General features: G+C 50.7%; 1 protein-coding gene across 1 annotated transcript; it reads right to left on the bottom strand.

Moving 5' to 3' along the window:
- Nucleotides 1–1365: 1365 nt before the first annotated feature.
- pnpla3 (patatin like phospholipase domain containing 3) lies at nucleotides 1366–18147 on the bottom strand. Its single transcript, NM_001015693.1, is given in 9 exon segments — nucleotides 1366–2826; nucleotides 3907–4023; nucleotides 4969–5101; nucleotides 5218–5421; nucleotides 6992–7052; nucleotides 7331–7543; nucleotides 9532–9597; nucleotides 11239–11471; nucleotides 17952–18147. Coding segments are annotated over 9 exon segments (1497 nt in total). The 5' UTR covers nucleotides 18139–18147; the 3' UTR covers nucleotides 1366–2543.
- Nucleotides 18148–19118: the final 971 nt, after the last annotated feature.

Below are 19118 nucleotides of genomic sequence, written 5' to 3' on the forward strand. Positions count from 1 at the left end.
ATTCTGTATGTGCCCCCCCCCTCTGTCTGGGCAGGGTCCCTCTGTGTCTCCCCATTCTGTATGTGCCCCCCCCCCTCTGTCTGGGCAGGGTCCCTCTGTGTCTCCCCATTCTGTATGTGCCCCCCCCCTCTGTCTGGGCAGGGTCCCTCTGTGGCTCCCCATTCTGTATGTGCCCCTCACCTTCCCCTCTGTCTGGGCAGGGTCCCTCTGTGTCTCCCCATTCTGTATGTGCCCCTCACCTTCCCCTCTGTCTGGGCAGGGTCCCTCTGTGTCTCCCCATTCTGTATGTGCCCCCCTCTGTCTGGGCAGGGTCCCTCTGTGTCTCCCCATTCTGTATGTGCCCCTCACCTTCCCCTCTGTCTGGGCAGGGTCCCTCTGTGTCTCCCCATTCTGTATGTGCCCCCCTCTGTCTGGGCAGGGTCCCTCTGTGTCTCCCCATTCTGTATGTGCCCCTCACCTTCCCCTCTGTGTGGGCAGGGTCCCTCTGTGTCTCCCCATTCTGTATGTGCCCCTCACCTTCCCCTCTGTGTGGGCAGGGTCCCTCTGTGTCTCCCCATTCTGTATGTGCCCCTCACCTTCCCCTCTGTCTGGGCAGGGTCCCTCTGTGTCTCCCCATTCTGTATGTGCCCCTCACCTTCCCCTCTGTCTGGGCAGGGTCCCTCTGTGTCTCCCCATTCTGTATGTGCCCCTCACCTTCCCCTCTGTCTGGGCAGGGTCCCTCTGTGTCTCCCCATTCTGTATGTGCCCCTCACCTTCCCCTCTGTCTGGGCAGGGTCCCTTCTGTGTCTCCCCATTCTGTATGTGCCCCTCACCTTCCCCTCTGTCTGGGCAGGGTCCCTCTGTGTCTCCCCATTCTGTATGTGCCCCTCACCTTCCCCTCTGTCTGGGCAGGGTCCCTCTGTGTCTCCCCATTCTGTATGTGCCCCTCACCTTCCACTCTGTCTGGGCAGGGTCCCTCTGTGTCTCCCCATTCTGTATGTGCCCCTCACCTTCCACTCTGTCTGGGCAGGCCCTGTGTCCCCTCTGTGTGCCCTCCCTCCCCTCTGGGCAGGTCCTGTTCCCCATTGTATGTGCCCCTCACCTTCCCCTCTGTCTGGGCAGGGTCCCTCTGTGTCTCCCCATTCTGTATGTGCCCCTCACCTTCCCCTCTGTCTGGGCAGGGTCCCTCTGTGGCTCCCCATTCTGTATGTGCCCCTCACCTTCCCCTCTGTATACACTACAAAAAATGAAGACCAATTGAAAAGTTGCTAAGAATTGGCCATTCTGTAAGCAGTGAACCTTTTAGTCTGTAGATACTTTGCCTCAGTTTAACGGTTTAACCCCTTCACTCCACGCGTGGGGAAGACAAATGCACAAACCAGTTGATCCTAAACAAGATATAATATTTATTTTCATTTATGTACATTTCACAGATTGTTTTTTTATTAACCTTTTATTAAGTCTCGGTAAGTGACAAAGCGCGGTGGATTCTCTGGCAGCAAAGGGTTAATCTTTATTGAAAAAGACTAAAGTACTAAAAAAAGGGTCCCATTCACCCAAAGTGCTCGATCGGGTCATAAAGCTTTGGAATTCTCAATAAAACTCACTGTACATATAAAACTCTCTTTTAAAATTTCACAAAATTGTATTTCTTTGTTATAGATCATTTAAAGCTGGAAGCACCAAACACGATGTGCCTTTAGGAGAAGAAGGGGTTAAACCTCAGGAGGTGAAATGGGGCAAATAAGAACCCGTGGTGCTTAACCGTCTAAGTGCCAGAGGGCTGAGAGCATTGCAACCAACGCTTAGTAAGTAGATCAAACGGACGCAGAGATTAAATTAATGCTGGTTGGGGGTCCCCCAAAGACATGTTTGGGGGTACCCGATATACCTGATATTGGAAGGGTTATGTCAGACCAATAACGTCGCGAAAAAATCCCCCCAAATCTGCTATATATGATAGATAGATAGATAGATATAAAGATAAATAGATAGATAGATAGAGAGAGAGAGAGAGAGAGGCTATAAAGATAGATAGAGAGAGAGATAGATAGATAGGCTATAAAGATAGATATAGAGATGATTGACAGATATAGATAGATACATATATAGATAGACAGAGATAGATATAGAGATGATTGACATAGAGATAGATAGATATAGAGATAGATAGAATTTTTGGGGGACATTATTGGTTTGACACTTCCAAAAGTCCAATTTATCATTGTTATTTACTCCAGAACTTGGAGTCGTCTTATCCAGGGTCAGACTGGCCCCCCCCAAGACAAATCCCACTGGGCCCAACAGAACCAGGCCAACTGCTGTCTCGGGTGAGCGCCGGGTTGGTGGTGCTGGGCCCCAGTAACCCAGTCCGACGCTGGTCCCATCAACTTTTTTAGTTTCACGACAAAATGAAAACCGAGGTCCAATTTGCTCCCCCATTAAAACCCCAAAAACTTAATTCTGAATCAATCGGGGTTCTCCGGATCATTAGGGACCTTCCTTTATAACCTGAGGATCCAGATCTGAAGGGAGTAATGAGAATTTCCAGTAAAACCCAGAAATTACAGTTCCGAAGCCGAATCTTCCGGATCGGTGGAGAAGTTCACGTCTACCCCTGAGTCTTCCAAGCTGAAAATGCACTTGGGTTGGGCGTCGGAATCCAGTTCTAATTGGGGATCGTTGGGGTCCTGGTGGTCCCGGAGGAGTGAGGGACAGGAGAAGTCGAAGACCCAGCCCTCGAGGTCCATGGCGGAGGAGAAGTTGTTGGGGGAGAGGTAGGAAGAGGCACGATGGAGGTGGGGGGGGAGGCTCAGGCATTTCCGTAGGGTGCCGTGACCCGATGATCTGCAACAAATCAGCCTTGTTATGGGTTTATAGAGAACCCAAGAACCAACCTAGAACCCTACATGTGTGCCCACAACCCTTCTGTGGGGTCTACATCCTTCACTCCACAAGAGTAAGGAGGATTGTTTATGTGGGTGGGCAGGGCCACTGTCAGGGGGGACAGTTGTCCCGGGCCCGGACGATGGTCACTTTAAAGGGGGCCCGGCCGTGATACAGTTTTTTTTAGCTCGGGCCCCCTTTAAAGAACTACGGGCCCTGCCACTGGTGGTCAGCGTGAAATTTGATTGGTTGCGCAACCTTATAAAATCTGCTGATGTTGCGGGGGGCCGACACATATCAAGAAGATGCAGATGGTGGCAGTCGCTGTTGGAGGAGCCGGAGGAAGCCACAGGGGTGCCGGAGGTAGTCACCGGGGTGGGGGGAAGCTGAGGGGAACCGAAGGAAGTTGCTGGGAGGGGGGGGAGCTGGAGGAAGTCGCTGGAGTGGGGGGGAAGCTGAGGGGTGCCGGAGGAAGCCGCTGGGGGGGGTCTGGAAGAAGTTGCTGGAGCTGGAGGATGCTGGGGGAGCCACAGGAGGACGATGGGGGTGAGCTGTGCAGATGCAGTGGGGAGCCACAGGAAGTTGCTGGGGGGGGGAGCTGGAGGATTCTGGTGGGGAGCCGGAGGATGCTGGGAAGGACTCTGGGGGGGAGCTGGAGTATGCTGTGGTGGGGGTGGAGTTGGAGGATGCTGGGGGGCCCTGGCTACCAATGTTTAAGGGGGCCCTGGCTACCAATGTTTAAGGGGGCCCTGGCTACCAATGTCTGTGTGTCCTTTGTACTAATGGGAGGGAGCATGGCTGGGCTGGGCAGGGCAAGGGAGGAGGGGGGCCCAGAAAATTTGGTTGTGAGGACCCCCGTGATTTCTGATGGCAGCCCTGTGGGTCGGGGGGGGGGGGGGGGGGCAAAAGAGTTATTGCTTATACCAGAAGGACTCAAAGCCTTGGCTGGACTACAGGGTTCTGGCCAAATGTTGGACCTGGGTCCAAATAAGTCTGAAGTCCAGTGGCTTATAGGGTTCAAATGATATGTATAATATGTACCTGACTGATGGGAGGAGCCTCTTCTTTGCCTGGGAATATACAGCACCGGCGACGGAGCGGACCTGTTCCTGCATCCAGCGCATATCTTCCGGCATGTCCGGGAACCAATCCACCAGCCTGCAGGGGGCGCCAGAACAAAAAGAAACATTTAAGCTGCTCAAATAGACAAGTTCAATAAGCAGAATTGCATTATTATTATTAACATTTATTTATAAAGCGCCAACATATTCTGCAACGCTGTACAATAACTGCATGTCAAATAGGAAATAAACTACAGGTATGGGATCCGTTATCCGGAAACCCGCTATCCAGAAAGCTCCGAATTATGGACAGCCTGTTTCCCATAGACTCCATTTTAATCAAATCATTCAGAATTTTAAAACTGATTCCCTTTTCTCTGTAATAATAAAACAGTACCTGTACTTGATCCCAACTAAGATATAATTACCCCTTATTGGGGGCAGAACAGCCCTATTGGGTTTATTTAATGGTTAAATGATTCCCTTTTCTCTGTAATAATAAAACAGTACCTGTACTTGATCCCAACTAAGATATAATTACCCCTTATTGGGGCAGAACAGCCCTATTGGGTTTATTTAATGGTTAAATGATTCCCTTTTCTCTGTAATAATAAAACAGTACCTGTACTTGATCCCAACTAAGATATAATTACCCCTTATTGGGGCAGAACAGCCCTATTGGGTTTATTTCATGGTTAAATGATTCCCTTTTCTCTGTAATAATAAAACAGTACCTGTACTTGATCCCAACTAAGATATAATTACCCCTTATTGGGGCAGAACAGCCCTATTGGGTTTATTTAATATTTTATTGATTCTTTAGTAGACTTAAGGTATGGAAATCCAAATTATAGAAAGACCCCTTATCCGGAATACCCTTGGTCCCAAGCATTCTGGATAAGGGGTCCTATACCTGTACTGCCAGTCTGGGGGCTTATTCTATTGAGCTTTGGGGGTTCTGTGGAAGCTTTTTCAATTATAAAAGCTTTATCGACAGGCATTCATAGAACACGAGGGGGAACCCCAAAGCCTAGAACCCTACCTTAAAGCAACGGAAACCACCGACTCCACGGGCAGGGTATAGGGCATCACCATGTAGGATGCCACCCGCATGGGCAAGAGGCTGGAGATCTGATGGTACAGCCCGTTCTTCTCTCTGCACGCTTCCTGCAGGACTGCGATGAATGGAGAAAGGTGGGATTAGTGGTACATAAACTAAAAGGCTAAGTCCCACCCCCGAGGAGCATCTCCACTTGCTCCATAGTAACAGTAGCATGGGTGGGGCTCTTACCATAACACAAGCTGGGCGGCAGCCTCTCCATGATTCGTTTATCCAGGGACCAGGGCGTCGGCCCCTCCAGCACTTTGCGCTTCAGATCCTCCTCTTCCCGCTTACTCTTCACGCAACAGTCGCAGGTCAGGTGGTGGGAAAGGGGAGTGGCTTTGGGAAAAGCCAAACACAGGTCAGCGGCAGGAGATGGCAAGCTCAGCAGGTCTGAGGGGAACAAACATGTAAGTACTAATACTGCTTTCCTGCCCTGCTTTATGGCTGAGATTCTAGCTATCTGTATAACAGAGCATTCTGTCACAGTGGCACAGATCCTATCTGATCCCCCCATTGTAAGCAGCAGTCCTGCCCTGCTTTATGGCTGAGATTCTAGCTATCTGTATAACAGAGCATTCTGTCACAGTGGCACAGATCCTATCTGATCCCCCCATTGTAAGCAGCAGTCCTGCCCTGCTTTATGGCTGAGATTCTAGCTATCTGTATAACAGAGCATTCTGTCACAGTGGCACAGATCCTATCTGATTCCCCCATTGTAAGCAGCAGTCCTGCCCTGCTTTATGGCTGAGATTCTAGCTATCTGTATAACAGAGCATTCTGTCACAGTGGCACAGATCCTATCTGATCCCCCCATTGTAAGCAGCAGTCCTGCCCTGCTTTATGGCTGAGATTCTAGCTATCTGTATAACAGAGCATTCTGTCACAGTGGCACAGATCCCATCTGATCCCCCATTGTAAGCAGCAGTCCTGCCCTGCTTTATGGCTGAGATTCTAGCTATCTGTATAACAGAGCATTCTGTCACAGTGGCACAGATCCTATCTGACCCCCCCCATTGTAAGCAGCAGTCCTGCCCTGCTTTATGGCTGAGATTCTAGCTATCTGTATAACAGAGCATTCTGTCACAGTGGCACAGATCCTATCTGATCCCCCCCCATTGTAAGCAGCAGTCCTGCCCTGCTTTATGGCTGAGATTCTAGCTATCTGTATAACAGAGCATTCTGTCACAGTGGCACAGATCCTATCTGACCCCCCCATTGTAAGCAGCAGTCCTGCCCTGCTTTATGGCTGAGATTCTAGCTATCTGTATAACAGAGCATTCTGTCACAGTGGCACAGATCCTATCTGACCCCCCCATTGTAAGCAGCAGTCCTGCCCTGCTTTATGGCTGAGATTCTAGCTATCTGTATAACAGAGCATTCTGTCACAGTGGCACAGATCCTATCTGATCCCCCCATTGTAAGCAGCAGTCCTGCCCTGCTTTATGGCTGAGATTCTAGCTATCTGTATAACAGAGCATTCTGTCACAGTGGCACAGATCCTATCTGATCCCCCCATTGTAAGCAGCAGTCCTGCCCTGCTTTATGGCTGAGATTCTAGCTATCTGTATAACAGAGCATTCTGTCACAGTGACACAGATCCTATCTGATCCCCCCATTGTAAGCAGCAGTCCTGCCCTGCTTTATGGCTGAGATTCTAGCTATCTGTATAACAGAGCATTCTGTCACAGTGGCACAGATCCTATCTGATCCCCCCATTGTAAGCAGCAGTCCTGCCCTGCTTTATGGCTGAGATTCTAGCTATCTGTATAACAGAGCATTCTGTCACAGTGGCACAGATCCTATCTGATCCCCCCATTGTAAGCAGCAGTCCTGCCCTGCTTTATGGCTGAGATTCTAGCTATCTGTATAACAGAGCATTCTGTCAAGGTGGCACAGATCCTATCTGATCCCCCCCCCCCATTGTCACAGAGATAAGGAAATAAGGAAAAGCTGAACTTACTGTTGTCCTTAAGGAATCGCAGTGCATCATTGTATCCCTGCTGGCACATCTCTCCCAGAACCTGTGGAAGCAATGACACGGCCCATAAAATTATCCAATGGGCTTACTGGAGAAATGGGATCAAGCAGTGGGTGGGACTAGAACACTCTGATGGAAACTTACAGGGGGAGGGGCAGGGAGTCTGTGACTCAAGAAGTGGGTGGGACTAGAACACTAATGGCAGCCTTGGTCACATTGCTTGAGTCTTAAACCTTGAACTTCATTAAGAACTTCATTAGGAAAATCTCGTTAATCCTCAATGAGCCGTTCAATCCCTCCGACCGGCTCTGTGGGACTTACCGTGGGTTCGGGCGGGAACAGCGCACGTGTCAGCCGATACAGGTTCCCCAGGCTGAACTGGATGCTGGTGTTGGTTACGCGCAGCTCGTGGAAGTTTGTGGAGTTCGAGTCCCTCGGGCAGATATCCGACTCCCCCGAGAACGGAGAGACGGTGATTGTGTTTTTCAGGTCGTATTCAGGTAGGTTGTTGCTTATTCCCCCATCAACGTACCGCTGCCATGGAAACAGAAACAATTTATATATTTATTTATACAGGGGAATCCCTATGTGCCATAGTTTTATGGTATCTCTCTGTACAGGCTATGGGCAAACTTAGGGGGCTGTTCCTGCTGAATTGTGCTTAGTACAGGGGAATCCCTATGTGCCATAGTTTTATGGTATCTCTCTGTACAGGCTATGGGCAAACTTAGGGGGCTGTTCCTGCTGAATTGTGCTTAGTACAGGGGAATCCCTATGTGCCATAGTTTTATGGTATCTCTCTGTACAGGCTATGGGCAAACTTAGGGGGCTGTTCCTGCTGGATTGTGCTTAGTACAGGGGAATCCCTATGTGCCATAGTTTTATGGTATCTCTCTGTACAGGCTATGGGCAAACTTAGGGGGCTGTTCCTGCTGGATTGTGCTTAGTACAGGGGAATCCCTATGTGCCATAGTTTTATGGTATCTCTCTGTACAGGCTATGAGCAAACTTAGGGGGCTGTTCCTGCTGGATTGTGCTTAGTACAGGGGAATCCCTATGTGCCATAGTTTTATGGTATCTCTCTGTACAGGCTATGAGCAAACTTAGGGGGCTGTTCCTGCTGAATTGTGCTTAGTACAGGGGAATCCCTATGTGCCATAGTTTTATGGTATCTCTCTGTACAGGCTATGGGCAAACTTAGGGGGCTGTTCCTGCTGAATTGTGCTTAGTACAGGGAAATCTCTTTGCTGCCATAGTTTTATGGTATCTCTCTGTACAGGCTATGGGCAAACTTAGGGGGCTGTTCCTGCTGAATTGTGCTTAGTACAGGGGAATCCCTATGTGCCATAGTTTTATGGTATCTCTCTGTACAGGCTATGAGCAAACTTAGGGGGCTGTTCCTGCTGAATTGTGCTTAGTACAGGGGAATCCCTATGTGCCATAGTTTTATGGTATCTCTCTGTACAGGCTATGGGCAAACTTAGGGGGCTGTTCCTGCTGAATTGTGCTTAGTACAGGGGAATCCCTATGCTGCCCAACAAGGGCATCTTCTCCTAAATGAGTAAGGCCCCACCCCCCACAGGGCAAAACACAGTCTTTAGGACAAACAAAAAAATCTATAAATCAATGGGTTTTACTGTCTGGGCAAAGTCAATTTTCAAGTCCAGGGTCCACTTAAAGTAAATATTTAGGACGGCGGCTCCCAAATGGTGGGTCTCTCTGGGGCTGGGCTGCCTATTGAATTCAAATCCTGCATGGCTGCTCATAAACCAGTTCAGTCTGCAGCACGCATCTGCTAATATCTACTAAAAACCCATTTAAAGGGGTAGGTTCACCTTTGAGTTAACTCTTAGTATGTTATAGAATGGCCAATGCTAAGCAACCTTTCAACTGGTCTTCATTATTTTTCATAGTTTTTGAGTTATTTCCCCTCTTTGCAGCTTTCAAATGGGGGTCACTGACCCCGGCAGCCAAACCCTATTGCTCTGTGAGGCTCCAGTTTTATTGTTATTGTTACTTTTTATTCCTTATCTTTCTATTCAGCCCCTCCCCTATTCATTTTCCAGTCTCTCATCCACACCACTGCCTGGTTGCTAAGGTAACTTGGACCCTAGCAACCAAAAACCTATTGCTCTGTGAGGCTCCAGTGTTATTGTTATTGTTACTTTTTATTCCTTATCTTTCTATTCAGCCCCTCCTCTATTCATATTCCTGTCTCTCACTCAGGTCATTCCCTGGTTACTAAGGTAATTAGAACCCTAGCAACCAGATAACTTGAAATGCCAAACTGGAAAATCACAACAAAAAGTGAAATTATTAAAAAACAAGACGACCAATAGCAAATTCCCTCTCTACATCATAGTTAATTTGCTCAGTCTGTGGCCCAAACCAGAATGGGGCACAGTTCTACAGGAGCCCTATGGGGGGGGGGGGGGGGGGGTAAGGGATCAGCAGAGCTTATAGCTCCTGTAATCAGTAATTGCTGTTATTTTTATAGGGAAATAGGCAAAAAAACAACTTACCACTCCTCTGAAGGAAGGCGGGATGAGGCCACAGTAAATGGGCACAAAGGCGCTGCATATTAAAGCCTGCGGGAAGAGATTGTACTTGTGAGTGGAATTGCTTCTCTATACAGGTAGCTTAGCCACGCCCTTAACCCACCTAGCCACACCCTTAAGCAACTGACCATGCCCTTCACCCACCTAGCCACACCCTTAAGCCACTGACCATGCCCTTCACCCACCTAGCCACACCCTTAAGCCACTGACCATGCCCTTCACCCACCTAGCCACACCCTTAAGCAACTGACCATGCCCTTCACCCACCTAGCCACACCCTTAAGCCACTGACCATGCCCTTCACCCACCTAGCCACACCCTTAAGCAACTGACCACGCCCTTCAACCACCTAGCCTCACCCTTAAGCAACTGAGCATGCCCTTCACCCACCTAGCCACACCCTTAAGCAACTGACCACGCCCTTCAACCACCTAGCCTCACCCTTAAGCAACTGACCATGCCCTTCACCCACCTAGCCACACCCTTAAGCAACTGACCATGCCCTTCACCCACCTAGCCACACCCTTAAGCCACTGACCATGCCCTTCACCCACCTAGCCACACCCTTAAGCAACTGACCATGCCCTTCACCCACCTAGCCACACCCTTAAGCCACTGACCATGCCCTTCACCCACCTAGCCACACCCTTAAGCAACTGACCACGCCCTTCAACCACCTAGCCTCACCCTTAAGCAACTGAGCACGCCCTTCACCCACCTAGCCACACCCTTAAGCAACTGACCATGCCCTTCACCCACCTAGCCACACCCTTAAGCAACTGACCACACACTTAAACCACCTAGCCACGCCCTTAAACCACTGTCCACACACTTAAACCACCTAGCCACACCATTAGGCAACTGACCACACCCTTAAACCACCTAGCCACGCCCCATACATGCCCTGGGCCCATTAAAACTCTGCTCATTTCCATCACAAACCCCCATTGTTGGGCTCAAATTGGACCATCCAGTCCGTCGAGGGTCTCTCCTTCCATGGGGGACCCTTAAAGAGGTAGGTTCACTTTTATTTAACCTTTAGTTATAGGAAGGCCAATTCTAAGCAACTTTTCAATTGGTCTATTATATATTTTTTTTTTTATAGTTTTTGAATTATTTCCCTTCTTCTTCTGACTCTTTGCAGCTTTCAAATGGGGGTCACTGACCCCGGCAGCCAAACCCTATTGCTCTGTGAGGCTCCAGTTTTATTGTTATTGTTACTTTTTATTCCTTATCTTTCTATTCAGCCCCTCCCCTATTCATATTCCTGTCTCTCATTCACACCACTCCCTGGTTGCTAAGGTAATTTGAGCCCTAGCAACAGGATAACTGACCCCGGCAGCCAAAACCTATTGCTCTGTGAGGCTCCAGTTTTATTGTTATTGTTACTTTTTATTCCTTATCTTTCTATTCAGCCCCTCCCCTATTCATATTCCTGTCTCTCATCCAAACCACTCCCTGGTTGCTAAGGTAATTTGTACCCTAGCAACCAAATAGCTGCTGAAACTCCAAGCTTCCGAATGAAAACTGAAATAATAAAAAATGAAGACCAATTGCAAATTGTTTCAGAATATGACTCTCTACGTTATACTAAAAGTTAACCCCCTTAACAGGGCCCCAACCTTTTACCCCCACAATGGTGACAAGCCGGGGCCCCCCCATATCCGGTACCTGGATCAGTTCTTCTTTGGAGTTAAATTCCGACACCAGAACGTTCTCGCCGTCCGACACTCGGGTCAGGGAGATGCAGAGCTTCCCGCTCGCCAGCTCGTGGGCGTTTTCGGGGAGATTACGGTACAGCCCCTTCTTCAGGATCTTCACCAGGTTGAAGGAAGGGTGTAAGGGCCCCAGATTCCTCTTCCGGGCTTCCTTGGCCACCCCCAATACATCTGAGCAGCACTGGGCTGAAATGGGTTAATACAGATCAGTATAATACAGATATACAGGTTATGAATAAATACAATCAATATATCTCCATCAATGAAAGAGCCCCCTCTAGTGGCAAAAACTGCCAATTTCAATTGCCTTATGCATCTGTGGCTCTGATAAGGTCTGGTAATCACAGCAAATGCAATGCATTGTGGGTACTGGCTATAGGCGGAGCTATATTGTCTCACTGGTACATGTAGTCAGGACCGACAGTGCAGAGAACAGCAATTACATTTATAAAGGGGAACTGCAATCAAAAACCGTTTGAGCGAGTAGGTTTATTTACCCTTTAATCTGTGCTAATCTACCAGCTCATTGATTGATTATCCCTGACAGAGAACCGGACTGATCCCTAAATAAAGACATTACATAATCACTTGCTGGATGTTTATACGGACTTTGATAGCCGCGTCGCCATCCGCCATTCCTGGTAATTGCCCCCGATCAGGTGGTGACGTGTTTACCCCATTGGCCAGAACACCGTCGACTTGATCCGATCCAATGTTAAAGAGGGGGTACCAGGTGAAGCTGGATGGCTGTGGCCCCCAAGAAGAAGTAGAAAATAAAATGTGCCAACTTGCTGCTCCTGGAGCCCTAATGTGAGGCTACTGTAAGATACAGATGGTTGGGGGCTCACGTTAGGGTCAGACTGGGCCGGTGGTCCGACCAGGACCTGATTCCGACACTCCCCCACTGATCTCCCCTCAAATGAGCTGAAGATAAGTATAATATACACGTGCGCTCAGGGGTAGGTGGCAGGGGTCCCTAGGGGCCACAGCTGGGGGCCCCTAGGACGGCAGCCCTGGTGGGCCCCACTCACCCCAGTACGTTGGCCCTGCACACTCCAGTCCGACCCCAGTGCGGGTGTTAGGGAAGGGGATTTGATTTAAGCCCATAAAACTCCATGACCTAGTTTAAAGGGGAAGTAAAACAGGCCACTAATAAAAATTAAAAAATTCTATTCTATAATAATAAAATATATATATATATTTATATATTTGGTTATAAGAGGTGAGAGGTTGTTTATCTGCCGGCAACTACATATCTACATTCCATTCTAATGAATGGGGAGTAAAAAAAACAAAAATATCATGTTGCTAGGCAACACGCAGTCAAGGGGTTAATGGCGGTCACATTAGAAACAAGTGTTTATAATAAGGACAGGGGCAAAGTTTGTAAGAGTATCGGAAACCCCCGGCAACCAATCAGCGGGCTGCTCTGCGTCTGGTGTTTGAATGCCGGCACGTGATTGGCTCCTGCGTGGTTACCAGACCCGGTGCAAACTTTGTGCTGTAATTACATTAAACCCAAAGTGCAAAATGAGATTTCCTGACTTAATCGGCGAATGGGATTAGGCCTGAGCCGGATTAGCCCTGCCCCACTGGAACTGTCCCAGGGGAAAGATCATGTGATGTAACGCAGGTCAGCCCACGCCATACGGCAGCCAATCAGAAGTGAGGACGACCCTGGGGCGTAGGGGGCGGCACCCACCAGTGGGGGCAACAGTGAGTGCTCATAGTGGGAGCCCTTGGACTGGGGTGTCACTAGATGTTACTGGGCCCCCCAGCAAATTCAATTTAGCCCCCCAAAACATTAGTAAATTGACCCCCACTGCATGTACTTGCCACCTAATTGCCCCTAGCTGAGGGGTATAGGTACGACTATGCCCCATAGGAGGCAAACAGCCAGTGGCTTTGGATATCTGGCAGATTTCATTTGGGCAATAAGGTTGAACTTGATGGAACGAGTGTCTTTTTTCGGCCTGAGCGGCTGCGTTACTAGGCAGCCATAATAGAGCAGCCTATACAATGGGTTTATCTCTGTTTGCTTACAGTACAGTAGGAAGGGGGGCCATAAATGGCTGCCGGGCAGATAAGGGAGAAGTCACGGGCCTGTGGTGTGTAACTGTAACCAGCAACTACTCTGCCCCAGCAGCAAATAAACTGCCCCGTCTGCCTATGGCTGCTCCCTGTAGGGTGGCTGGAAAGTGCCAAATGGCTACTGGGTCTGAACTGGGATTGTGGCATCTTACAGCCCCCCTGGCATTCCCAGAACCCACACATTGCCAGTCCGGGCCTTTCCAGTACCCACAGATTGCCAGTCCGGGCCTTTCCAGAACCCACACATTGCCAGTCCGGGCCTTTCCAGGACCCTCACATTGACAGTCCGGGCCTTTCCAGAACCCACACATTGCCAGTCCGGGCCTTTCCAGAACCCACACATTGCCAGTCCGGGCCTTTCCAGAACCCACACATTGCCAGTCCGGGCCTTTCCAGAACCCACACATTGCCAGTCCGGGCCTTTCCAGAACCCACAGATTGCCAGTCCGGGCCTTTCCAGGACCCACACATTGCCAGTCCGGGCCTTTCCAGGACCCACACATTGCCAGTCCGGGCCTTTCCAGCACCCACACATTGCCAGTCCGGGCCTTTCCAGCACCCACAGATTGCCAGTCCGGGCCTTTCCAGAACCCACACATTGCCAGTCCGGGCCTTTCCAGGACCCACACATTGCCAGTCCGGGCCTTTCCAGAACCCACACATTGCCAGTCCGGGCCTTTCCAGCACCCACACATTGCCAGTCCGGGCCTTTCCAGGACCCACACATTGCCAGTCCGGGCCTTTCCAGAACCCACACATTGCCAGTCCGGGCCTTTCCAGGACCCACACATTGCCAGTCCGGGCCTTTCCAGGACCCACACATTGCCAGTCCGGGCCTTTCCAGCACCCACACATTGCCAGTCCGGGCCTTTCCAGCACCCACAGATTGCCAGTCCGGGCCTTTCCAGAACCCACAGATTGCCAGTCCGGGCCTTTCCAGAACCCACACATTGCCAGTCCGGGCCTTTCCAGGACCCACACATTGCCAGTCCGGGCCTTTCCAGAACCCACAGATTGCCAGTCTGGCCTTTCCAGGACCCACACATTGCCAGTCTGGGCCTTTCCAGAACCCTCAGATTGCCAGTCCGGGCCTTTCCAGAACCCTCAGATTGCCAGTCCGGGCCTTTCCAGAACCCTCAGATTGCCAGTCCGGGCCTTTCCAGAACCCTCAGATTGCCAGTCTGGGCCTTTCCAGAACCCTAGTTGCTAGGGTCCAAATTACCTTAGCAACCAGGGAGTGATTTGAATGAGAGACATATACAGGAGTAGGAAAGGGGCTGAATAGAAAGATAAGGAATAAAAAGTAACAATAACAATAAAACTGGAGCCTCACAGAGCAATAGGGTTTGGCTGCCGGGGTCAGTGACCCCCATTTGAAACCAGAATAAGGTGGCAAAAAACTCAAAAACAATAAAAATGAAGACCAAGTAAAAAGTTGCTTAGAACTGGGCCCTGCCCCCCGCCAGTCCGACCCCGGGTGCATCTGCCCAACTTTAACCCCTGTATTTTGGGTCTCACGTTGGTGCCAAAACACATTTGTGCACTTAGTAAATCCGCTCCTGTGTGTATGTACATACGGGCTATAGTCTGGCTCTGACCTGCAATAACCCCCTCCCGTGACACATCACCCTTAGCACACAGGCACGCAGGTCACTGCCCCATAATAACCCTCGGCGAGGGGGGGATTGGTGTAAATACACACCCACAAGTCAGCTCACTGTCCTCCTCCAATCACAGAGCGGCTCCAGCAGATGGCTAGTATAGTGCTAATTAGGGCTTTCAAAAAGGGGGATGTTTACTGCCCAGTTATCATGCCCCGCCCACCCGAAAAGTGACCAAGAGAAACCTGCTGGGGCAATTATATGGGGCTACTGTATCTGCCTATATCAGCACAAACACTGCAATAAATAGATTGCAAGCTCTACGGAATAGCAATTCTAAGTATGTTTTATATATATATATCCTTATTTTTGCTACATTGTTGCACGAGTCGGACCTAGACAGTGCAATGAAGCCTCTGCCAGCCGTAGCCCTACCAGGTTATGACTGGGCAGCTTAATGCCCCCATAAAACTGGGGGGAACCCCCAGAAATGAGTCAGGAACCCCAACTGTTAGGAACAAAAATGCCAGGAGAAGGTGCAGGGGGCTCAGCAAGGGGTGGGATTTGGGAACACAGGCTTGACTGCTGCTGCCCTTCAGCTGTGGAACTACAACACTCAACATTAGCACACAAACTCAAGTTTATTTTATAGGGTATAAAGGAACAATTGCACCCAATGTATTAAATCTGGAGGCAATAATGTCACACAATTGTCTTTATATTCACAGAAATGTCATTTTTTTTAATCAATATTGTACCCCAGGGAACTTCTGTTTGGGGTAACGGGCTCTTTTATAGGCAATAAGGGATTAAGTTGTTTTTTTCCTTTGTGCCTGAAAAATCCCCTTTAAACCGGAACCAGGCTGTCACTGTGCAGAGAGCGGCCCGGGATGAACCAGAGATCCCACAGTCTGTTTATGGCAGGAACTCACTGGGGGGTTATTCACAAACGCCCTGTTCCTGTACTCTGGGACCCAAACTGCCCCACCCAAACCTGCCCCGTGCAGCTGGCACCCACATCTGCCCCTTGCAGCTGGCACCCAAACCTGCCCCATGCAGCTGGCACCCAAACCTGCCCCATGCAGCTGGCACCCACATCTGCCCCATGCAGCTGGCACCCACACCTGCCCCATGCAGCTGGCACCCACATCTGCCCCATGCAGCTGGCACCCAAACCTGCCCCATGCAGCTGGCACCCAAACCTGCCCCATGCAGCTGGCACCCAAACCTGCCCCATGCAGCTGGCACCCAAACCTGCCCCATACAGCTGGCACCCAAACCTGCCCCATACAGCTGGCACCCACACCTGCCCCATACAGCTGGCACCCACACCTGCCCCATACAGCTGGCACCCAAACCTGCCCCATGCAGCTGGCACCCACACCTGCCCCATGCAGCTGGCACCCACACCTGCCCCGTGCAGCTGGCACCCAAACCTGCCCCGTGCAGCTGGCACCCACACCTGCCCCATACAGCTGGCACCCACACCTGCCCCATACAGCTGGCACCCAAACCTGCCCCATACAGCTGGCACCCAAACCTGCCCCATGCAGCTGGCACCCAAACCTACCCCATACAGCTGGCACCCACACCATGCCGCTGGCACCCAAACCTGCCCCACGCAGCTGGCACCCACACCATGCCGCTGGCACCCAAACAGCTGGCACCCACACCAAGCCGCTGGCACCCAAACCTGCACCATGCCTCTGGCACTCACACCTGCACCATGCCGCTGGCACCCACACCTGCACCATGCCGCTGGCACCCACACCATGACCGCTGGCACCCAAACCTGCCCCACACAGCTGGCACCCAAACCTGCCCCATACAGCTGGCACCTACACCATGCCGCTGGCACCCAAACCTGCCCTGCGCAGCTGGGACCAACACCACGCAGCCGGCACCCACACCTTCCCCACGCAGCTGGCACCTTACACCTTCAAAATTCTTTCAGTACAAGGGCAATACAAAAAACAGTTTATTTGGGTTCCCAGCCTAGCAAGTCCCAGTACAGCTGTACCCCTCTCTCTATTTGGGGTTTTTTTCTCCAACAAGGTATAACAGGGGGGGCAATAATCTCAGTATAGTCAGTATGACCCCCTATCATTCATGGAGAGGGAGCATATAACCACAGATCAGTATAAAGGATAAAAGTATTACCCTTGACCAGTATATTGGGAGGGAGTATATATATATATAGCCACAGGAAAGTATATGGGACCCCCAGGTCAGATTAAGGGGGGTGTGTATGTATGTATGTATGTATGTATATCTTTATTTATAAAGCACTACTTATGTACCCAGCGCTGTACAGTAGAATACATTGATACAAACAGGGGGTTATTAAGATAATAATAGATATATAGAAAGTATAACAATAAATACAAGGTACAGCTGCAATAAGAGTCAAAGACACAAGAGGATGGAGGCCCCTGCCCCGTAGAGCTTACAGTCTATATGGTTTGACTAATGGTCGGTATATAAGGAGATGGTATAACCCCACATCAGTGTATAGTTGGTGGTTGGGGGGTATAAAGGCAGGGTTCACAGAGCTGTATAACCCCAGGTCAGATTAAGGGGGGGGGGGTCAGGGGTAAGAATAGTGGTTGGTATATAAGGAGATGGTATAGCCCCAGGTCAGACTAAGGGGGGGGGGGGGGGTCAGGGGTATGACTAGGGGTCGGTATATAAGGAGATGGTATAGCCCCAGGTCAGATTGGGGGGGGGGGTATATAAGGATATGGCATAGCCCCAGGTCAGATTGGGGGGGGGGTATATAAGGATATGGCATAGCCCCAGGTCAGATTGGGGGGGGGGTATATAAGGATATGGCATAGCCCTAGATGGGGGGGGTATAATAGTCACACAGCAGCATGAGAGAGTTATACAGGGGTACCCCAATATCAGAGTAAAGGCAAGACCTGTAACCCCCAGCTCACAACATGAAGGAGAATTGCCCCCAGCTCTCACTCACCCAGGCTGCAGCCACACACCAGCGCCGCCGCGTTCAGAGCCCCCGCCGAGGCCCCATAGATCTTATTGGCCTGAGTGATGAGCCGGGGGGCCCGCTCCTGCAGGCAGCTGGACACCCCGACATGATACACCCCCAGGAACCCGCAGCCGCAGAACGACAAGTTCCAACCCCGCTCCAGGTCAAACATGGCGGCTCCGGTGTGGGGGGGGGACTAGGGGGGGTCACAGCGCCCGAACTCCGGTACCGAGCGGCACAGAAGGAAAAACCGGCCGGCAACAGGGATTTAAAGCGATCGCAACGCCACGCCCACTGGGGCGGGGTCACTGTCTCAATGTAGCCAATCAGAGTGCGGCTGCTGAGTCCGGCCTCCAGCCCGGTGACGTCGCTTGTTGGATCTGTGGGGTCGTTGCTGGGGACTACAACTCCCAGCATGCCCTTGCCAGTCGGTTTTGTATATGGATTAAACTAAAAACATTTTGTGTAGGAATGTTCATATGAATTGCTGTACTACATTTCCCAGCAGCCCCTGACAATCAAGCCTACCCTGAGCCCTCCAGCTGCTTCTCACCCATAGGGAACTCAAACATTTAAGTAAATATCCAGCCTGCTTCTGGTGTAAAACTACATCTCCCAGCATTCCCTGCCGTCTGCTACATTATTTCAAAAGTCACAACCAAACGAGTGTATCTTCTCCCGATATGCCCACCTGAGGCCGGACTGGGGGGTACAGGGGCCCCACACCCCGCAAGGTGTCCAAGGTGTCTGGCCACACCCCCTAACCCCCCTCTGGGGCCCCCTTTCCAACGTCCTCCCCTGGGGGGCGCATAAGTAAGATGCATCTGGGGAGGACACCGGCAGCGGGGGAGCGGTAAAAGGGATTGGGTCTGGGCCACTGGGGCCAACCTGGTTTTTTCACCGTGTCCCGGGGGCCCAGTCCGACCCTGGCGAAATTGGGCCCATTTGGTGGGTAAAGGCGCCGTCGGGCCAAGGACCACATCAACAAGCCAACGCGGTCCCTGATTCGACAGGAAAATCAAACCTGCCCAATACAGATCTAGCCAATTGTAGGCCAGATATCGGCCAGGTAGGCCCGTTAGGGGTGCCCTTACACGGGCAGATGAAGCAGCTGCAATCTGCCCGTGTAAGGCCGCATTTAAAGCGCCATCC

The sequence above is a fragment of the Xenopus tropicalis genome, chromosome 3, assembly GCF_000004195.4.
Source record: "Xenopus tropicalis strain Nigerian chromosome 3, UCB_Xtro_10.0, whole genome shotgun sequence".
Classification (NCBI taxonomy): Eukaryota; Metazoa; Chordata; class Amphibia; order Anura; family Pipidae; genus Xenopus; species Xenopus tropicalis.